The sequence below is a fragment of the Tachysurus vachellii genome, chromosome 3 (genome assembly GCF_030014155.1).
Source record: "Tachysurus vachellii isolate PV-2020 chromosome 3, HZAU_Pvac_v1, whole genome shotgun sequence".
In the NCBI taxonomy this organism is placed as follows: domain Eukaryota; kingdom Metazoa; phylum Chordata; class Actinopteri; order Siluriformes; family Bagridae; genus Tachysurus; species Tachysurus vachellii.
In genome coordinates this window covers 26901952-26922598 of record NC_083462.1, presented here as the reverse complement: position 1 = coordinate 26922598, position 20647 = coordinate 26901952, and the positions used below count along the sequence as shown (strand labels likewise).

General features: G+C 38.7%; 1 protein-coding gene across 4 annotated transcripts in view; it reads right to left on the bottom strand.

Annotated features, from left to right (window-relative positions):
• Positions 1–20647, bottom strand: part of daam1b (dishevelled associated activator of morphogenesis 1b) — a 68245-nt gene that overhangs the window by 12760 nt on the left and 34838 nt on the right. For all 4 annotated transcript variants that reach the window (XM_060866525.1, XM_060866524.1, XM_060866527.1 and 1 more), the window contains exons 3-15: positions 12778–12867; positions 6557–6628; positions 5178–5272; positions 4428–4761; positions 4223–4333; positions 3848–3951; positions 3684–3750; positions 3473–3590; positions 3065–3203; positions 2903–2961; positions 2605–2792; positions 2159–2470; positions 1033–1140 (exon numbers count right to left, since the gene is read on the bottom strand). In XM_060866525.1, coding sequence (XP_060722508.1) covers positions 1033–1140; positions 2159–2470; positions 2605–2792; positions 2903–2961; positions 3065–3203; positions 3473–3590; positions 3684–3750; positions 3848–3951; positions 4223–4333; positions 4428–4761; positions 5178–5272; positions 6557–6628; positions 12778–12867 — 1797 coding nt within the window. The remainder of the gene's footprint in view (positions 1–1032; positions 1141–2158; positions 2471–2604; positions 2793–2902; positions 2962–3064; positions 3204–3472; positions 3591–3683; positions 3751–3847; positions 3952–4222; positions 4334–4427; positions 4762–5177; positions 5273–6556; positions 6629–12777; positions 12868–20647) is intronic.

Sequence of the window (20647 nt, the reverse complement as noted above, 5' to 3'; positions counted from 1 at the left end):
AGCAAGAAGCAAAGTAGATGCAGCAAATGTTATAAAGAGCTGTGATTTGTGAATTCAGCCAAATAAAAACAAACTAATAGAAGAGATGAGATTAATGATGATTGACAGGAATCACAAAAGCAAGAGTGCATGATGGGATTCACAGTCAGCTTCATGCATATTGTATCATAACAATTAACAATTCTACTATGAATCACGCTCAATTATAGTGCATTACTGATAAAGCAAACGTAATGGGTAATAGAACATAACTCAACTTTTTAAACATGCTCAGACTATTGTTGTGTTCGAAACAGTACCCTAATCACAAATTCCATACATAATGAAATCAGGAGATATTATGTGTGACTAAATACATTTTACAAAAAGTGTGTGGATGTGTCCATCACGCTTCAGATCACGATACACTGCTTAACATGCAAGTCACATGACTGAGAAATGCTTTTACAAAATATTTAATCTGTTTAATTGTTTGTAGGAAGGCTGAAGATACGTGGACATTTCAGTTCACTATAATCCTCAATGAAGATAAGTGCAAATCAAATTAAATAACAATGCATTATGGGAATTATACTGTATAACTGCTAGGTTAGGCTGTTTTTGGAAATGAATTCCACTATATAGTGAATAGGGCATAGTTTCGGACACAGCTTATGGATTTGCATTAGTTATTGATTTAATGTGCAATGTGGCTTAATCGTGGTCTTTAGAAAATACACAGAACTCAAAGGGTGCTCTTGGTTTGGTATGCAAGTCCAGATTTTACGAAAGCAAACAAGCATAGCACAAGACAACTACCAGAGCATGTTTCCTATTAAGAACTGTTCTGTTCTGCCCGATGACATCATGAAGACTACTACCCATTGTAAATATAAAAGAATACAACTCCATACTCTGTATATATTGTTGGCTAGCACAGCAACAAACAACTCAAGCATCAAAATCACATCATCATGCATGAGTAACTGCAAATGCTTGTTCATTTTGCCCTGAATAAAAGTGAGTCGGACAAAAAGTCCTCGTTTTAGTAACCTGTTGTCTCTGGTATGCTGAGAAGGTCTTCTCAATGTCTTCCAGGTCTAGGATTTTGAAAACCTTGCAATCATCAACTTCGGCCCACACTGTTCCCTCCAACTTACTCTGCAGGATTGAGAACAAATTTACACATGTGTAAATACACATTAATACAACAATTACTTGATCTTATTCAAGCTCTTTTTTCTTATTATGGGATAATTGCTGCAAGGGTGCTTAAGAAAACAGGGCTAATCGATGCATTCATAATAGATCCAAACATTTGTCAATAAACCTGAACAACAGACCCAAATGTGCTTTTGAATATTCTATTCCAGATTTAATCCCTTTTTTGCTGTTATAAGCCGCCCCACTCTTCTAAAATAAGCTTTTCCCAATATGTTGGATTATAGCCGTGGGGATTTGTGAACATTCAGCAATCAGACCACTAGTGATGTCAGGTACTGATGTTGGGTATGGAGACCTGGGGTGCAGTCAGTGTTCCAGTTTGTCCCAAAGGTGTTCAGTGGGGTTGAGGTAAGTTCATCTACTGTACTACAGCCTTAGTAACAGTGAAGGGCCTCTTATCTCCAGTGAAGGGAAATTACAATGCTACAGCATACAAATACATTCTCGACAACTGTGTGCTTTTACACTGTGTGGCAAGAGTTTGGGGAAAGTCCTCATATGGTTGTTACGGTCAGGTGTCCACAAACGTTTAGCCGTATAGTGTACGTGAAGCGCATCTTTATTGAGAGGCTAGATCAGTGAATTATTTTAATGTGGGTTCTGTTAAGCACAACCCACCATTATCAATGTTGTTACATTTATGATTAAGGTCTTATAGTTATTAGTCTATTTGCCCGGTCATTTCAAATGAATTGGGTTTATTTAAAAATATGTAGCCCTAGAAATAATGTCAGCAACACTGGACATAATGTGTTCAGTCGGTGGAAAGTTCAGAAATACAAAGCACCAAATATGCTCTAATAAATAGCCAAAATAATATTGTACAAATTTAAATAATAAGCCTAATATCTGAATAGTTGTATTTGACCTATAAAATATATACTGTATGTGCTGATGGGATCCATGGTCCATGGCTACTGACAACTCCTGTTCCAGATGACTCAAGTAGACTCACCTCAGGCAACTTAGACCAGTTAAAGGACTTCAGTGGATTTGATGGCTGGGGAATATTCTTCTTCTTGAGAGATGGGCCTACAGGGGCTCCTGGAGGTGGCGGTGGGCCACCAAGAGAAGGGCGGCCAGGGAGAGGTGGGGGGCCACCAGGTGGAGGAGGTGGTGGTGGCAGCAACATGGCACCAGAGGGTGGAGGTGGTGGAGGAGGTGGCATCATTCCTCCTGGGGGTGGAGGAGCAAGTGGTTGGGAATGCGGACCACCTGGGGGTCCGGGGATGACTGGAGGACCACCAGGGACAAAAGCTGCCTGCCTCTATAGAAAGAAGATAAATCCACATCAGTTCAAAATGTTCCATGTAGTAAAAATAATAGCTAAATTGTGCACTATTGCTCCAATAAATACAATAGATTTGACTGAAAATTATTGAAAGGATGAGATTTGTTTACCGTGCTGAGATCATGCAGGCGGGCACTAAGCTCTGCCACTTGCTGCTTAACCAGTCGATGCTCTCCTGTCTCTTTCTCAAGCTTCTCTTTCATTTTGTTGAGTGTCTGCATCATGTCATCTTTCTCTTGGGATTTGGCATCACACTCTCGCTCTTTCTTCTCTAACTTCTGCTGAAGCTCGTGGTGGTCTGCAAAGAGCAAACATTCAACTAACTGTCTTTAAATGAATCAAATCTGTCACTTCTGACAGTATATATTTTAAAATAAATACATTGTTCATAACCCCTGGGTTACAAACCTTTCCGCATCTTTTCAGCCTGCTCTTTCCACTGCTTGACCTCATTTTCATTGACAAGCCTAAAAAAAGTTAAAGCTTAGATCACTGGGTCACATTATAGGAAGACGCTGGCAGATGCAGTATACACGCATAAAATAAAAAAAGAAGAAAAAAAAAACTCACATTCTAACCACATTCTTGACATTAAAATTTTCTAAAGGTGCAACATCAGGGTCGTGACCCTTGTCATTCTGGAGGACCATCTGTTGGACAATGCGGTCAAGAAGCAACCAGTACTGCACCATGTTCCCGCTTCTCTTATCTGTAACAATGCATATTTTTATTGCCATCAATTAAGACATGAAAACTATATTGTATTTTTTTTATTTATATTGTATTTTGTATATAACTATATATTTTTTTTTATGACAAGGAATAAGAGAAGGTAATGAAGGAAGCAAAGGGGAGAGGAAAAGGGAAAGGGGGAAAAAAAAAGAAAATTTAAAAGAAATATGAGAAGAGAACGAAATAAAAAGAGAGGAAGGAAGGAAGAGAGGAAGAAAGGACGGTAGGAACAAAGGATATTCTCACATGGCATAAGCAGGCAGTGGTGCAGTATGGACATAAAGTGCGGGTATGCGTCTGTGTGAGTCATCTTCTTGCGTACGAGGTCAAACACCTGGCTTGCACTTTTAGTATCTATATGTATCTAAATGCAGGAAGAAGAAAAAATCAGTAATACTCATTACACATCAACCGACTGTTAATAGTAAACACACAAATGAGCGATAGGTCCACTTACACTCTCAAAGCGTCTGGATAAAGTCAGCTCGTCTTCATTTCTGAGCATTTCAAAGTAATCCAAATGTCTAAGGAATTGAAACGCAACACACAAGGCTATGATGACAAAGCAGAAGCAAAGCAATAAGAAGTGATTCAAAGTTCTAATTTACACATGAATCTTACCTGTCTAACGTTGAGTTTTCATGTGACCTGAGTTTGTCAATGACTGGCTGAATCCCCAACATGAGGAACTCGTATCTCAAATGTACCCTGAACTCGAGACTGGTCTATGGGTTAAAAACGCAAAAACAAAGCTGTATAAACTGTATTCTGTATAAATTACATGACATGACGACAATTTTATTTGGAGACGATCCTTTCTTTCCTTTCTTAAAACCAGGCCAGCTTCTATGGCTACATTCATGGCGAGAAGTTTGAGGTTTCTATGCATCACAATATACAGGCTTGCTAACAGATTAGCAGAAGTGTTGCAGATTGCAGATCATGTTAGAGACTCACAGATGTGTGAAGGTACAGTATATAGGGCAATTGTCTTACCTCTCCAGCTCCCTGGCTAAGAACAGCATTAATGAAGGACATGATGGCTGTTTTCAAGCTGACTTCATCCCTGTACCGTCCTGTACTTCGGTCCAGATCATTTAGGAGCATCTACATGGAGGACAATTACTTAAATGATGTGCAATTTACAAATGGTACCAGTACAAACGGACCAAAAAATGAGAAGCTATCAAAATCAGCCAACCTGAAAGCGTGTCCGTTCACAGGCAAAATTCTGGTAATGCAGCATAGACTCTAAGACCTTCTTATGACCACCAGGCACCAGACACACAGCTCCCATGATCTCCAGCACAGCCACCTTGGTCTTGATGTTCTCTGTGGCCAGGCTCTGGGCAATGATGTTAATGCTCTCTGGGTGAGAAAGCACATGAGCTCGGCCCTGCGAGTTGTTCATCAGTGCTTTAATGCAGCCAATGAGGGACGTGTGTATTTGGGATTCGGTGGTCTCATAGTCCATACTCTTCAGGAAGTTCAGGATGCAGGTAAGACCATCCAGGTCTATAAAACGAGTGACAAACCTGCAATGGAACAATCAAATACAAATGTCTTAATCGAGATTAACATTTCTTTTTCATAGAATCGAATGGAAAATGAGGATTATTGTTGAGCAAGAGGTCAAAAGTTCAGCGATTAATTTCATTAATTCCACACAAGTTTTATAGTTAATCAGGCCCCAAAAAAGTAGACCATTGCCAAGAGTATGCTGCATGATGAGATGTTTTCTGCTCAATAGATATTACATTACACTACAAATGACTAATGCCACTTAAGCTGAGGCCAACAAAGGTCAACAACTCCCATTACTCTCCAGCAACGGGTTTATCATTGATGAAACTCAATAACTGTCATACACCAAGTCAAATAATTTTATGTATCCAATTTGAAAGTAAAATGATCTGTGTTTATGATGTCTACCACAGTAACATGTACAGACCTCATAGGTTGTGTCCGCAGTGCGGTTTTGAGGCTTTCTATAGTCTTGTTGCGTTCCTCTTCCTCCTCCTTTTCCAGTGCCAGAAGAGTCTTCCTCTGTGGAGTAAAAGCAAATTTGCTGGAAGCCTGGATGCTTGGCAAAATATCATTTCTCCACACAATCAGACATGATAAAATCCTCATTTCAAAGCTCTTAAAACAAATATGTGAAACACAATATAAAAATTGGAGAGTCTACAACAATACACATTGCAAGCTGTATTCCAAGCAGTGGAAAGACGATTACAGCGGGATAATCATGAAGGCAAATGTGAGTGCATGAAGGAAAGACTATCCATTCTGGCAGCGCTAGAAAATTACTCTAACACAACATCTATTGAGGCTTGTGGTTTATGTGCAAGTGCAGCAAGCTCTCTCCAGGTCTATAATGGAGGTTGGCCTGTTAGAGATTTCCCCTGGTTTAGGTATCACTCTGATATCACTTTACCATCTCGGGTCTTATCCAAAAGCCTGCCTGACTTGCCAAGCCACACATCACGGTGATATTATAACCCAAAACAAAGCCTCTGGGTTTAGAGGCCACTGCATGATGATTGGCAGGAAACAAGATTATTATCAGCTAATTCGCTTTTTTATTTTGGACTCGAAGCTTCTTTTTTTCCTGTGGCCTCAAATCCCCATTTCTAATCTTCTCAAACAGACAATTTCTGAGTAGTTTTGTTTTAAATAGTAAGATACTTGGCCAAAAAACAGAAGACTGTAAGGGCCAGACAAATTAGAAAGAACTCTTTAGCCTGATGGTGAAGGAGGATAATAAAGCAATGAACAAGTGTAACTCAGGGAGCTGTCACACTTGGCCAGATTACCAAGATTTATTATTGGAGGGTATGGGGAAGGGCATCATTATTTTATGGAACATTCTACTGCACTGAAATTTTTTTTTCCTTTCTATTTTTTCATGCAATTATTGATCATTTAAATCAGTACTAATCAGTGATTGTATTTGGTATTTAGCATTTAGTGTCTTTTAAGAGTTCCACCTATTATTATTATTATTATTGTTGTTGTTATTAGGTGAGATGAAAAGCTTTAAAAGAGACATGGATCATTGTGAATCATCACATGTTCATCCCCAGAAGTGAATCATTTCTCACATGGCGTAGTCCAAACCCCATTTCACTTAAAGAAACCCCAGACCACCAAAAATCAGTTCCTGGCACACAGTAGGGTCTGACAATAGTTTCACACTTAATAGAACAAATGGAGTGTAAATAGACTTTGGGTCTCAGGACAAAGTGCAGAAAATACAGCTGAAAATGCTTAAAATTCATCATTCAATGGAATGCAGAAAAGCTTTCGACTTTGCTGTGATGTACTTACAGCTGCCATTGAATTGAGCTGGTCGATGTAGTACTCTGGCCAGCTAGTAGCACCTTTATTTTCTTCTTGTTCCTGGAAAATCAAATACAGAACATCGGCACATTGGTATGCGTAAAACCGCTATCACAATATTATAAATATTATCCACAGACATTTGTACATCACAATATTGAGGTGCAAAAAAAATGAAGCAGCAGTGTTGCATTAAAAACCTGTTGGATGAATCTTTGTTTAAAGACTACAAACATTTATGTATTTTTTCTGTTGCTTTTTTTTTTTTTTTTGGCTAAAAAAGAAAAATAATAAACAAACATTAAATCAGCTGCTTAAATAATAAATAATTAATTAATTAAATTAAATAAATAATTTGTTTATTAAATATTAAAAAAGATCCCAATATCCATGAAATCTCAGTATTGATTGATAATATCAATATTATTGTTATTGCCTTATTCCTCATCCAAAAAAAAAAGGTAGGAAGTTAACAGCATGTAATGTAAATGTGCTGGGCAAGAATGCATTGGCCTGGGAAGATTATTAGGGGTTAAATATTGTGATTTGGCCTGAAGAATGGTAATTAGGCTTGGGAAATGTGTATGAGTGCAAAATAAATCAGTGAAGAGATTAATGGTCATTGTATGGTGCTGTTTGTGAAACAAATGTTTGTCATCAAGAAGAGAGCTACAACACAAGCCAACTCATACTGCAGTAGCATGTACACCAGCTATTTTATATAACAGCTTATTTATTATTCTGCTCATTATGTGTGGATGGACAAAAACAGCATATTCCAAATGTATTCCTGCAAATTTCCACATTGTTAAGGCTCTGGGTTGTTGATCGGAAGCTCTGGGTTGCGTAGAGGAATGTCCCTGTACTGTAATGTATATGTGACAAAAAAGTATGGCTTGTTTTCTTCAGAAGCAACAAAACTCAGTCAAAATGCTAACCGAATGCAATAAAAAAAAAGTGTCTGTAATCCTGCAATGAAAAAACACCATATGGCAGAAACACGAGGCCTCAAAACATACACAAAGCCAGTGTGAACTTTTTCAGAGAGAAGAAACAAACTGTACTTGGGCTGGTGAAGTATGGAAAAACACTTCCCCATCCAAAAACAAGAAGATTAAGGACTACTATCAGAGAAGGGAGAGATGCAGTCAAACACCTTCTCCTCTCCTCACCGCTCCTCAATTATTATCATGCTCATTGAGCAGGCTTGAGAGGAGAGTCCTGGCATGGTACTGAAGAATCTGCAGACAGCACAGGGCCATTTCACACCCCAGTTCTTCAAGCTCTCAGGGGAAGAGTGCCAGACAGCTGGCAAGCATATTAGGGAGACAGGAGGCATGCTGGGATATAAGCCAAAGGCGCAAAGCACCCCAGTCACCCTTCTGCACCTGCCTAATCCACACCCAGCACTGGAGCTGAATGCGGGAGAGCTTAATTTTCCACTTGGTGAAATCCTTTCTAGCATTTGTGTAATGACTACCAGAGGTCAAGAAACTTGAAGAAGGATCAAAATATTTGGCTAATTCTTCCCAGAGTGATGGATATTTAGACAAAACAAGAGAAGAAACAATTCAAAAGACAAGATAGCTTAGCCAAAAGCATGTGCCAATAGCTATAAATCAACATAATTGCATGTTTTCAATTAATTTGAAGCATTAACCATTTAACCCTGCATTTCAAAGGCGGGGCGCTCTTGGATATATTTCAAGTAAATAGCCGACTAATCATGGAAGGCTTAAAAGCAAACATTTAATATGAGGGGGAACATACCAGTGTTTCTGGAAAAATAAGCTGACTATGGCAAACACCCATACTGAACAGTCCATGTTTAGAGATCTTGGCTAATAGTGATCCAGCTGTATGTTTGATGAAGTGTATTTCAAACATTCAATGAGTAATCCTTCAAGAGAAAATATGGACTGTTCATTCCATCTCCTCGCTGTCTGATCTATCACAATGTGGATTTGTGTGTTGAGCCATTGTAATCTTTGGCCAGCTGGCCAAAAAACTTGGGCTAAACAAGTGCATGCTGCACTGACAGTCTAAGAATCTAGTTTTCAGCTTGTTTCTCTGGGGAACAAAAATATGACACTGAAGACCATTTGTTCTGTCATAACCAACATTACAAACCAAGCAAGAAGAAGAAAAAATGACATGGAATAAAAATGTAACCTGGCCAGTCAAGTTCATTAACAAGTTAAAAATAGCAACTTCAATAGTTACGCAATAAATACTTCACATCTGTGTAAAGCTAAACATTTCAGAACTTTCAGAAACATTTTTTTTCCCCAAAGCCAAAGCCTCATGATCTTCTCAGTTTAGAGCACAACTGTGAGCGGAAAAAGATTTGCTACAACACACATCATTTCATTTGAGAAGGGTGTGAAAGCTCTGATCTACTTAACACCACCACAAAGGACCCAAACGAGAAGAGGAGAGCAAGATCAGCCTCAAAACTTTTTTAATCCTCCCTGGCCAGGGCAAGGACAGTCGAAACATTGAGATATGGCCTAGATCCAGGAGCAGCATCCACACCTGAATGCAGCGGGACCTGGAGGCTGAATAATCACTTGCAGGACAAAGAGTGACATCAGCAGAAAAGGCTGTGGACAAAATTTAAAATAGCTTTTGTCCTTTATAGAGACATTAGGGGAGGGCATTCAGTTAAAAGTTACATACTCAAGACTTTTTTAGTTACAGTGACCTTTGAAGCTTAACTGCAACAAACCTTCATCTGTAATTTATCCATTTTCATGCATCTTAAATCTGCAGGTATAACAGGGTTTTAGTTATCAAAGATTATTATATTGAAATGATATCAAAGTAATTAAATTAATACGCTTATAAACTGCAAATTGTGTAACATTAAAAGGAAAAAACAACACCAAGTTCACAACAAAAACTCAACAAAATTCATGGATGTAATTCAGGGTTGCGAGTCACAGTGAAAGCTGCATGTGGGATCTATAATCACTATAAAGCCAATATTAAAGTCAGTACTGAGATTACTTTGTGGAAATAGAAAATATATTAATAAAGAGGCAACTAGCCAGCTAAGTGACTCATTACTAACGGTGTTGCACGTCTGGGCTGAAATCTGTTTCGGTTAAGCATAAAACCTTCTGATCTATGGATAAAATAATTAGCTTTTTTTCTGAGAACAATACTCTTTAATCTTTCAGTGTCCTTACATCTTATTAGTGTTGGGATATGTGAATAGGTGTACACATAGAGTTTAACCCAATAATCTGTATTTACTTAGTGCTCAAATTAACTGCATTATCTGCATTTAGAACTGAACCCAATGTAGATATGCCCGAAGTTTTATTCAATTATTTATTTTTTATTCACTTTTCAATTTGAACTCCACCGCTATGCCACAGGGAACAGGGCCACCGGAAACAAAGTAATGTTTTAATGTTGCATAACATGTAAAGAGAAACTAATTATATTTATTATATTATTTTTTTCAGAATGAGTAATATTAAATTCATCAAATATACTTGAAAGAGGTTCTGCGTGAGCTTTTTTTGGAGTGGTGTCTACTTTTTCCTTCTGGGAAGTGACAATAAAAAAGAAAAGAAAAGAAAAGAAAAAAACAAGAAATGGCAAAATATAATGGCACACGTGGCACAAAAAAGTGAGTACAGCCACACCGTGTCAGATCACAGAGGGTTAAACCGCCGCAAAGCAAATGTTCCTGCCACTGATGAAAGCTGATAAGCTTCCAAGTTCAATCCACAGCCAGCAGACATGTATCTAACAGGGAAGATCTGGGCCAGGAGAAAAGGCTTGCGTGTGGAGCTCTGCCACTACCATCAACCAGCAGATAAGTTTGACAAGCAAACAAAGGAGCAAACAAAAATGCCTCCTACTTGTATCTGTTAAGAACATTATCTGTACAGTCTAAATCATTGGGTCGCTGCTTTGCTGTGTATTTAAATCTGTTCATTTTAGTGACAAAGCCATTAAAAAGCATTGACTTTTGTCATTCCACTAACAAAATAAAGTGACTAATGTTTTATAAAAGCATGACGTGAGACACTTGACATTTGTAGTCATATACATTGAAATTTAGTCCAAGTGTATTACTAAGCTCCAAAGGAAAGCCTGCACTGTTGGAATCACAGAGTGGGAAGAAAGGTCAGTTCTGTCATGACTTCCTGCACTGTGCTGAATTGAGGTCTGGGGCCAATACAAACACTCAACCCATTCATCCTGCTCCAGTACCAGAGCTGGCACAAACCAGCTGTTATTAGCTCTGTGGCACTATCAGGAAAATGGCTCCAAGCCTCTCCAAACACTCCTGCTTTTGAATGAACCAGACCTAATGATGTGGGAAAGAAGTGAAGGGCAACAGTAGGAGGAAATAAGGAAAGCGTAGGGCTTTTTCCTCAGTAGTATTCCCAACTTGGTAGCCCAGACACGGATCTACACCCACTTTGGGAAACAAAGGCTGCACCTGCAGAGCGATCTTCCTGTTTGGCTTGGACTGGGAAATGTTTCCTGTATGCCACCCCCAGCTCTCCTAAACTGAGGCAGTGCCAAGCCTTTGCTCTTTTGGGTCAGCCACTCTGCCGAGTCAGCAGTATTGACATTACGCAGCCGCGACACGACTCCGAACAACTACTCGAAAAATCCATCCTTCCTAAACAAGCTCCTGGGGCATTATGCTGAACAAGGAATGCAGCAAATTAATTTACATAAAAAGCAGAATTGATTCATTAGTGCCTATGTTGTGCTGATTTGTCTTGCAGTGCATTTCAAATACAACAGGAAATTCTTTGCATCATGTTGGTTACCCTATTTTAGGTACGATATACAATATGTCCGCATTTTAGTTCCAAAGACCCAATAAGTAATTAGGTCTGTAATTGGGACACAGCATGGGGTACTGTAGCTTGGCTAAGTAACACCACACTCTGAAATGTATCAAGCAAAATGTATTAAACATCCACAGGCTGCATGAACAGCACATTAACCGTTGTCTCTGTTGTGATTTCACAACACTGACAGCAATTCGGTGCAGATAACAATGATTCACCTCCCTGCTGGGAATGAGAAATCTCATGAACAAATCAGAAGCAGACAGAGTGAGCAAGCAACCATTCTTCACATGGTTTTCTCTCACACTCACTTCATTCCTTCTAGATGACAGACAGGTTAGTTATACCTGCTTGTTCTTATTTGTGTGTCAAGACACCGAAACAGTGGCTACAACCGCAAGATTTCTGGAATTAAACTTATTAAATTATTTATTAAATTATTTTTCAAATTTGAAAATAAGGGAAAGAGAAATGTTAGTCCCACTGTTGTGTTCTTGTATTACAACTTAAAAACAAAGCAGAGTGATTTTTCTTCAGAGTGATAATCTTCTCTTTAAGCAGATTAGAGATATAATGCAACTACACCGGAAACCAAAATACACTTTATGTCTACCTCGACCTCAAAAAGGAAAAATAAACTTTACAAACTTGAGGTGTAACAGAAGACAATTCACAGAGGTTGGCTTAATGCTGGAAAAATATTTTTTATTATTATTATAATAATAATACACTGAACTTTTGTACGGGTTACTAGATGATGATAAGAAAAGGGCATGTCTTGCTGCAGATGCCTCATTTGCGACAGGAGGCACATATGAAAAGTCACTTTGTGGTTCAGGATGCAACGCAAACAGCAGAGCAAATCCGATGTGAAAAAGGGGGCTTGGCACACACATATTAGCTATGTGTGAAAAGTGGTGAAGTCTATCCAAAATTCCACATTATCACTATCTAGAGATGGTGGAGTAGCTCTTAAATTCTCAAAAGAGCACTTTATAGAAAAGCTGCGCTCTACAAAACATGCTCTCCCACAGTCACTTTTTTTAATTGGATAATAAATTAGCATTTACAATACAAGAGGACCTCTTAAGGGCCTTTTTTGTGTCTTCCCTTTTCAGAAAGAGGCTTAATGTATGCAAAGACTAACCATAAAAACGCACACTATGTAGCCAAAGCTCTGTTAGCATGCAGGCCTTGGATGAAAAGTGGCCACTTTTCACTAATGAACCTCTGAGCATCTGAGATGAACATGAACTTCACATCATATTAGAAAATGGTTCAAATGTATTAAAGAACCATCAAAAGCATATATGTTTCTAAAACTGATTTCTTTCTTTTTTCCTCCCTGACAAACACACTGCATCTGCTCTGAGTCGCTCTCACCTTCTTCTTGCTGCAGTAGATCTGCCATTTCTTTTCTGCAGGCAATGCAAACATGGCTTCTCTGTGCTTCTCTGTGAGGTCCAGCTCATCCTGGAATAAGAGAAAGTGTCAGTGTTTACATACATTAATACTTATTGTGTCTTTTAATCTTCCTAACAATGCTCACATACAAGTAGTATAACAAATATCCCCATAATTGATTTACTGATAAATAAATGGTTGAAAAACTATTCATTTGAATTATATACTGTAGGCTTGTTTATAATAATAATGTCTATAAATAATGACTTATGAATAATGTCTACACATGATATTACACTGTAACTGAACCCAATACTGTTCACTATGATTAAGTTACATTAACAGACCTGGCAAGCTTAATGTATTTTTGTTCATGTATTCTTCCATCCAACATCAGCATAAACCAACATCGTTGTTTGTCAACCATAATCTTTTCCAAAATAAAATCGATAACTGAGAAACAGAGTCCAGAGAAAAATGTTAACCATGTGGATATTTTACAACCAATTTGTAAAGGGAAATAAAATGTCAAATGTACTGTTGAATGTATTTTCATGATTTTGTGCATAATATGTAATATGATGGATATTTACGCCATATATTATACCATATACTACAACTTTATACTGTAATGTCCATAATTCCATTATTTGATGTCAGTTCCCTTTTGAGTCAGGGAGACTCAGGAAGTGTTTCCTTAACACTGTCACCGTTGACTTGCTCATTAGGGACCTAAATCTACATATTAATATCTATGGAATTGAACTGAATTAAATACAGTTGGCTTTTAAACACCGGTTCTTCACAACTGCATGTTAAAATACTTAAAATCCACTAAATGCTGAAGCATTTTAACGGTAAATCAAACTACTTCCCACACAGACACACAAACACGAACACACACCACACGAACACACACCACACACACACACACCACACGAACACACACACGACACTGTCATGCTTTTTGACAATAAAGGCCCCTAATAAACTTCTTCACTTGCAATTTCATTTCCTTCAGCCCTGGAAATACCACACCCACAACAAACACTGTTGTGGTCGGCCCTCAATAATGGCTCTGACTGAGGGAAAGACCACGTGCCCACAATCATGTGCTCTTCAACCTCGCAAGCATGTGAATTCAACATAATGCAGACACACAAACATACACATTAGTTCCACACACATTAAAATGTAATCCCGTGTGCTTACATGTGTTGTATCACCTCCCTTCATTCTGTCACTCCTTCCAAAGGCCTCGGGATAAACACCCCCACACCCCATACCCTCCACCCCACACACGCCTTCAAATACCATTCCACACTCCTAATATCGTAAAAACATGCCTTACTCATGTTTATCACACCCTGAACCCTAGCAGAACAGCAATAAAAAAAGATTCCTGTATGACACACTGAAGAGATGAATAGCTCACGAACCTGTGTGAGTTTATTGTAAATTACAACCTGTAGTGTTTGGAGTATTTTATCTGCATGTTTTATCAGTATGAAGCTGCTTTATGAGTATAAGTGCAGCCCGAGTGGTTTAAATTCAATCATGTTATCCTGCAGCGCTTATCAAGTACATCCTCTTAACATTTACACAACCTTCCTCCAAATCAGTTTGTCTGGGTTTTATCATTCAATCATTCTGAAGTTACGCTCAGACTTGTCACACCACCTAATCAGGTCTCCCATTTTTGGGAAAGAGAAACCTGTTTAAAACCAGGTCAGTCCTTTTCTGGGACAGAGGCATCAGTAAGTGATTCTAAAGTGGAGCAGCATATAAAGGGATCAAAACATTAACTGTTAGCATGCACCCTAATAAATAGGCATTTAGTAGATTATCTGATTGCTTATGAAAGATCAACATTGGATTAAAAATACACATTTTTTTTGGTTTGGTTGTTTTGTTTGACTTTAAACATCAGATTCTTTTTCTTCAGTGGTTTGAGTAGTGGGTTATAAATCAGTCATAGGTGTTGAATATGTCAGAGTTCCTCATTATCAGATGATTTAAGGGTGGATTTTAGTGACTGTAATATTTGGCAAGGTTTTCATCATATTTCGGCATATGTGGAAAATATAATCATCCGGTCTTTGTAGCTGTAGAGGAAATTAATGTGGACCACCAGCATTCAATCACTCATATGAAGATATTGATATGTCAATTCTGCACCAGGTTTCGGGCATTTTGGTGTAAGCAGCATAAGTATTGGGGAAGGTGGCTTTGCAGAGAACAGTTATGATTCTGAGGTTCAAAACAGTTAACCTACAGCAAAATCATTTGAAAGACATCAGTATCCACGTATATTTCTCTTACTTTTAAAACAAACTGCTAAGGGAATCGGTGGTATCAGCTTGGTGATGTTGGGATTTGAACCTTCTGATTAGTAGTCCAACATCTTGACCACTGGGCTAAAACCAACCTTTGAAATTTTTACTCTCATGATAGATTGTGTTTGAACGTAGTGGCCCAGCTTCCTGCTTTTACTCCCCATTACACTGTATTAGTAGATTTTACCAAATAATATTCAGTTTCAGATGAAAATTCCATGTGATGTGCCTTTAAATGTAATATTTATCACACTGTAATTCAGAAACCCTCTAGGGAATTTATTGTGCTTTCCCATACGGTCTCAGTTGCTTTAGTAATTTTATCAGCAGCTACAGAGCAGTACTAATGTTTTCCTTTCTGGTGGCTCCTGGTGACAGTAAAGTCTCTTCTGACCAGCAGGGCAGAGGAGAAAGGAAGAGTGGCTTCGTCTCTTTTCCTGCAGTATCATTCCTCTTCCTGTGAATCTCCTCATCGGAAGTCAGATGCACATTCAGCATTCAGCAGACTTCTATCCTCACCGCACACACAAAATCGAATTACGTAGCAAGCAGAAATGCATGGGGCCAGAACACTGATCTTGTTTTTTCTCGTTCCTAAACAGTGAACACAACACTATAGTGTGCAAACAAGAATGTTATCAATGCACTGATGAAATCAAAGCTTTGATTTTCATTATAATAGATGAGTAGTGAAAAAAGGATTTACTGTATAATGTATGTGGATGAGGGGGGCACGGTGGCTTAGTGGTTAGCACGTTCGCCTCACACCTCCAGGGTTGGGGGTTCGATTCCCGCCTCCACCTTGTTTGTGTGGAGTTTGCATGTTCTCCCCGTGCCTCGGGGGTTTCCTCCGGGTACTCCGGTTTCCTCCCCGGTCCAAAGACATGCATGGTAGGTTGATTGGCATCTCTGGAAAATTGTCCGTAGTGTGTGTGATTGTGTGAGTGAATGAGTGTGTGTGCCCTGCGATGGGTTGGCACTCCGTCCAGGGTGTATCCTGCCTTGATGCCCCGTGACCCGAGGTAGTTCGGATAAGCGGTAGAAAATGAGAAAAAAATGTATGTGGATGAAGGAAGATGTTGTATGACTTTTGAGTTTTAAGAGAAACAACATAAAGACAATGTAACTCTATTGCATTACAGCAGAGATTTACATTTATGCCTAAACATATCTACCCATGCTTGCCACAACATGTCAAGTCTGTCTTCATTTTCTGTGTCTTCATTTGTCATCTTGAAATGGAAAATGGCTTATAATGGCGGTAACTCCATCCTACATGAAGGTTCTCATAAAACCTAACCCCCACACAGAGATTTACAAAGACCCCTGAGGGCAGATTCAGGGCACAATTTAAAATACCTTGGTGACTCCTTTCCAATGTGTTTTTGAAAAAAGAAAAAAAACACACACATCAACAGCCAAAACAGTCCCTGAATCATTGTAAGTCTCCTCAACACCCTGCCAAGAAATATCCAAATGAAGTAACAATAACTAAAAAATTCTAGACTGAAAACGACTCATTGGTTACTCACAGACAATTTATTAGGAATGCCATTATCCCATCAGACAGTCATGTGACAGCAGCTCAATCCATGAAATGATGCAGATATAGGTGTCAAGTAATGTTCACATCAAACATCAGAATGGGGAAAATGTAATCTCTGGGACTTTGACCATGGCATGGCCGTTGGTGCTACATGTACTGGTTTGATTATTTTAGAATTTTGGGGGTTTTTTTTGATGATTTTTAGCTGTCAGGTTTCGGTGAGCCTCTGCCCACTGTAGTCTCAGATTACTGTTCTTGGTTGAAAGGAGTGTAGCCCGTGTCTCAAACTCCTCAGGGTTTAGGGTCTGTTCTGAGAAGCTTTTCTGCTTAACACAGTTATAAAGAGTGGGTATTTGTGTTACTACTGCCTTTTTGTCAGCTCAAACCAGTCTGTCCATTATCCTCTGATCGCTCTCATCAACAAGGCTTTTCTACCCATAAAACTAAAGCTCACTGAATTGTTTGTTTTTTAACTATCCTGTGTAAATTCTAGAGACCACAGATTCAATACTCATTTGGCATCAACAACAATGCCATGATCAAAGTCACTGAGATCATTAATGTCTACATCAGGGGTCACCAACGCGGTGCCCGTGGGCACCTGGTCGCCCGCAAGGAGCGCTTAAGGCGCCCGCGAGGCACGTTCTAAAATAGCACTGGTCAAAATATAGCTACGCCTAAAAAAATTTTCTTGCTGTAGTTTTTGAATAAAAAACGCTTGCATTAACGTAGATTTTAAAATGACGATATTTAATTTCATTTTATTTAATTAAAAAAAATTAAAACAAAAATGTTTTATGTATATAACGAACTCTGGCCTTTTCTGAAGTCAAATGTCAATATTGCTCGCACGCCACGTCCGACTCCTGACACAAGGAAGTGGTGCAGCAACGATGAGGAGTTAGTTGTGATTTACCCCCCAAAAAATGGCAGAACATACAAAACATACCATTTTCACAGTGTTTGGGAGGAAGAGTTCTTTTTACGTCAGTCAAAGAAAAGTGTGTGTGTCTCATTTGCGGGACGACTGTTGCGACGGCAAAGCGGCACAATGTGGCGAGACACTTCAGTCTGCGTCACGAAAGTTTCAATGCTAACTACCCACCCGGCGGCGCATTAAGGACAGAAAAAGCCGTTACAAATCCTTTCATGCAAGTGGACATGACATGCACTGCTGAGCAACTAAGTGCTCTGTTCAACTTGGATGCTGGACAGGTAGAGATAGAAATCCTCTTCAAAATGACCTCCACCTCAAAGCCCATCAGCCTGCATCAAACTTTTGGTGCCTTGTAGACACAGAAAAGTACAGTGGTGTATGTACAGCAGCTATGAAAGTTGCATGCCTTTTTGGTTCAACCTATCTCTGTGAATCAGCCTTTTCTAAAATGAACTTTATCAAGAACAAACACAGAACACGCCTTACTGATGCACATTTACAAGACTCAGTCAGACTCAGACTTGCAGTGTCAAATTATTCACCAGATTACAGTACACTGGTGTGCAGAATGCAGTGCCAGGCTTCCCACTAACAGACATTTACAGACAAAGAAGAGATAACGTGTTCATTGAAAACACCATAACATTAAACTAAAAATGGTGCACAGAAATGTGAACATTTTTTGAAAAAGACTAAATTACTTGTGAATATTCCTTCCATCATTGTTGTATAAATCATTGTTAATAATTGTGGAGAATAATTAACATTGACATGTGAGCAGTCTCTTCACCATAATATTATTATTATTATTATTATTATTATTAAAAAGTGATCTGTGCAATTTTGCTCTTGAGGAAGTTTGTATCAAACCGGTAGCCCTTCCTACTACTCAGTTCCCTTGAAGTAGCCCTCAATCTTAAAAAGGTTGGTGACCCCTGGTCTACATGATCTAAAGCCGTTCTATATGATCTACATGATTTGACACGTTACACTGTCCCTGCTCTATTAATGATCTGATTGGAAAATAAAATGTACGTGTCAAATGTGTAATGTTCATCCAACGACAAATGTAAACGACATACACTTATCAGCCACTTTTAAAGGAACACCTGTAACCCTGCTCAATGTGCAGGAGTGGCTGGTGAGTGCATATGTACATTTGATCCTCCAATACCTACATACACTTACTACTACTTATTACTACAACTTGTTCTTTGTCGTTTTTCTGAGTCGCAGAGAGCAGTGTTTCACCACACAGACATGTGAAGCGAAATGGAGATGCAGCTTGAATAGCATCTGTTCAGTCACAGTCCAGCACCAGAACGAACATCTCCAGGGGTAGGCAGTAGAAACAAAACAACTTCAGTGGATCTGTTTGTGTAATCCACTGTTGCGCTTTACTGTATGTAACCAAGCCATTTTTATCATTATTTATTATTTTGTTATATTGCCGTTGTAATAATTTATGCACTACACACATTATTGTACTTTCCCCAAAAACACACATGGTTTCTCATTCCATATTTTGTTTAGCTAATGAAAATAAAAGTAGTTCAAATATTTGCTCTTTAATAGATGCTGGTGTTCATGCACTTGAGTGCAAAGTGATTAGAGTTAAAGTTTATATTAGAAAGGTCTTGGTAAGTAAAACACAGTTTGGCACTGTCTGCATCACACAATCCTTCTATGGCATTGCCTTCTTGGTCACACTCCACACCTTCTTCTCCAGGCTATATAAGGGAAAGATCAAGGTTGAACCCAAGACCCTCAAAATCGCAACAGCGTTTAGCATTAGGCTTTGTTAGTGCCTAGCACTGTTTGCCACACGTAAACTTATACAACCTAGATCTTTAAGTTTCCAAAAATAAACAGTCTCAAACTCTACAAAAATTCCCTACTTTTTATGAAAAATCTCAAATTGCGTGCAACTTATTATTCGCTCATCAAGTGGATAATTTATAGACAGCAGTTTGTCATCCATTGACTAATTTGCAGTGAGAATTTAGATCCAACAGAGAGTTCTTTATGAAAGAGACAGCCTAAAGGTCCTCCAAAGGCTGTATGTAAAATTTGGAACAATCACTGATTGAATCTAACATCATTTAGCCATTAGACCTTTTTTGGGGGTTTAGCATGCAAAGTAGATTGAATAATAATAAAAAAAAAAAAAGTGCTTTGTATCCTCTAAAAATATCAAGAGACATGATTAGCTGCCTGTTCAGCTGATTAACAGCACACTATAAATGATCTGTTCTATTTCTTTGAAAAGTTTTTAGCCCTTTGTGCAGCATTAACATTGTGGATGTTTACTTGTGTTAATATTTTGTAATTATTCGCCTGATAGGAAAACTCTAAACAATCTTATAAAATTTACACTCTGCGTGTCGACTCGGATCCTGTAAACCCAGCACGTGGCAAAGGCTGTAAATATCTCAGTAAAGACTGTGAAAAGACTGACTGAAGCTGCTCTGTATTGTCCGGCAATTCAAAACCAAAAGAGGTCTAAGAGACAGCCAGACAAAAACAAGCAATTAGCTTACAGAGCAGGCAGAGACATACGGCCACTTAGTAAGTCCCATTGATATGCAAAGAGGGTCGAGATTTTCAGTGTAAGTTGAGCCACCAGACCACAGGGGATGGCAGCAAGCAAGAAAGAAATAGAAAGTAAATGAAAAAAAGAAAAATAAAAAGAGAGCGAGAGGGACAGGGAGATGAATTGCCATGCCTGGCGTGGTACTGTTATCCTTTTATCCTGAGCTATCTCAATTTGATCAGGTCATTTAGCCCTGCTCCTGTAATTACTGCAAATTTCTGAGCAATGGAAGGCTGAATAAATTTATCATGGTACGGCACGTTCCAGTTCATTATAACTCAGTATGTGGTCAGGGCATGATAAGAAGAACTCATTACTATATTAATATCAAATGTTTAATAAGAAGCATGGCTATTCTTCACTTTCAAAACAGCTTTAAACTCTGACATCCAAAGCACTGAACTAAAAACAAAATCCTCCAGTTTTTTTTGGAAGCC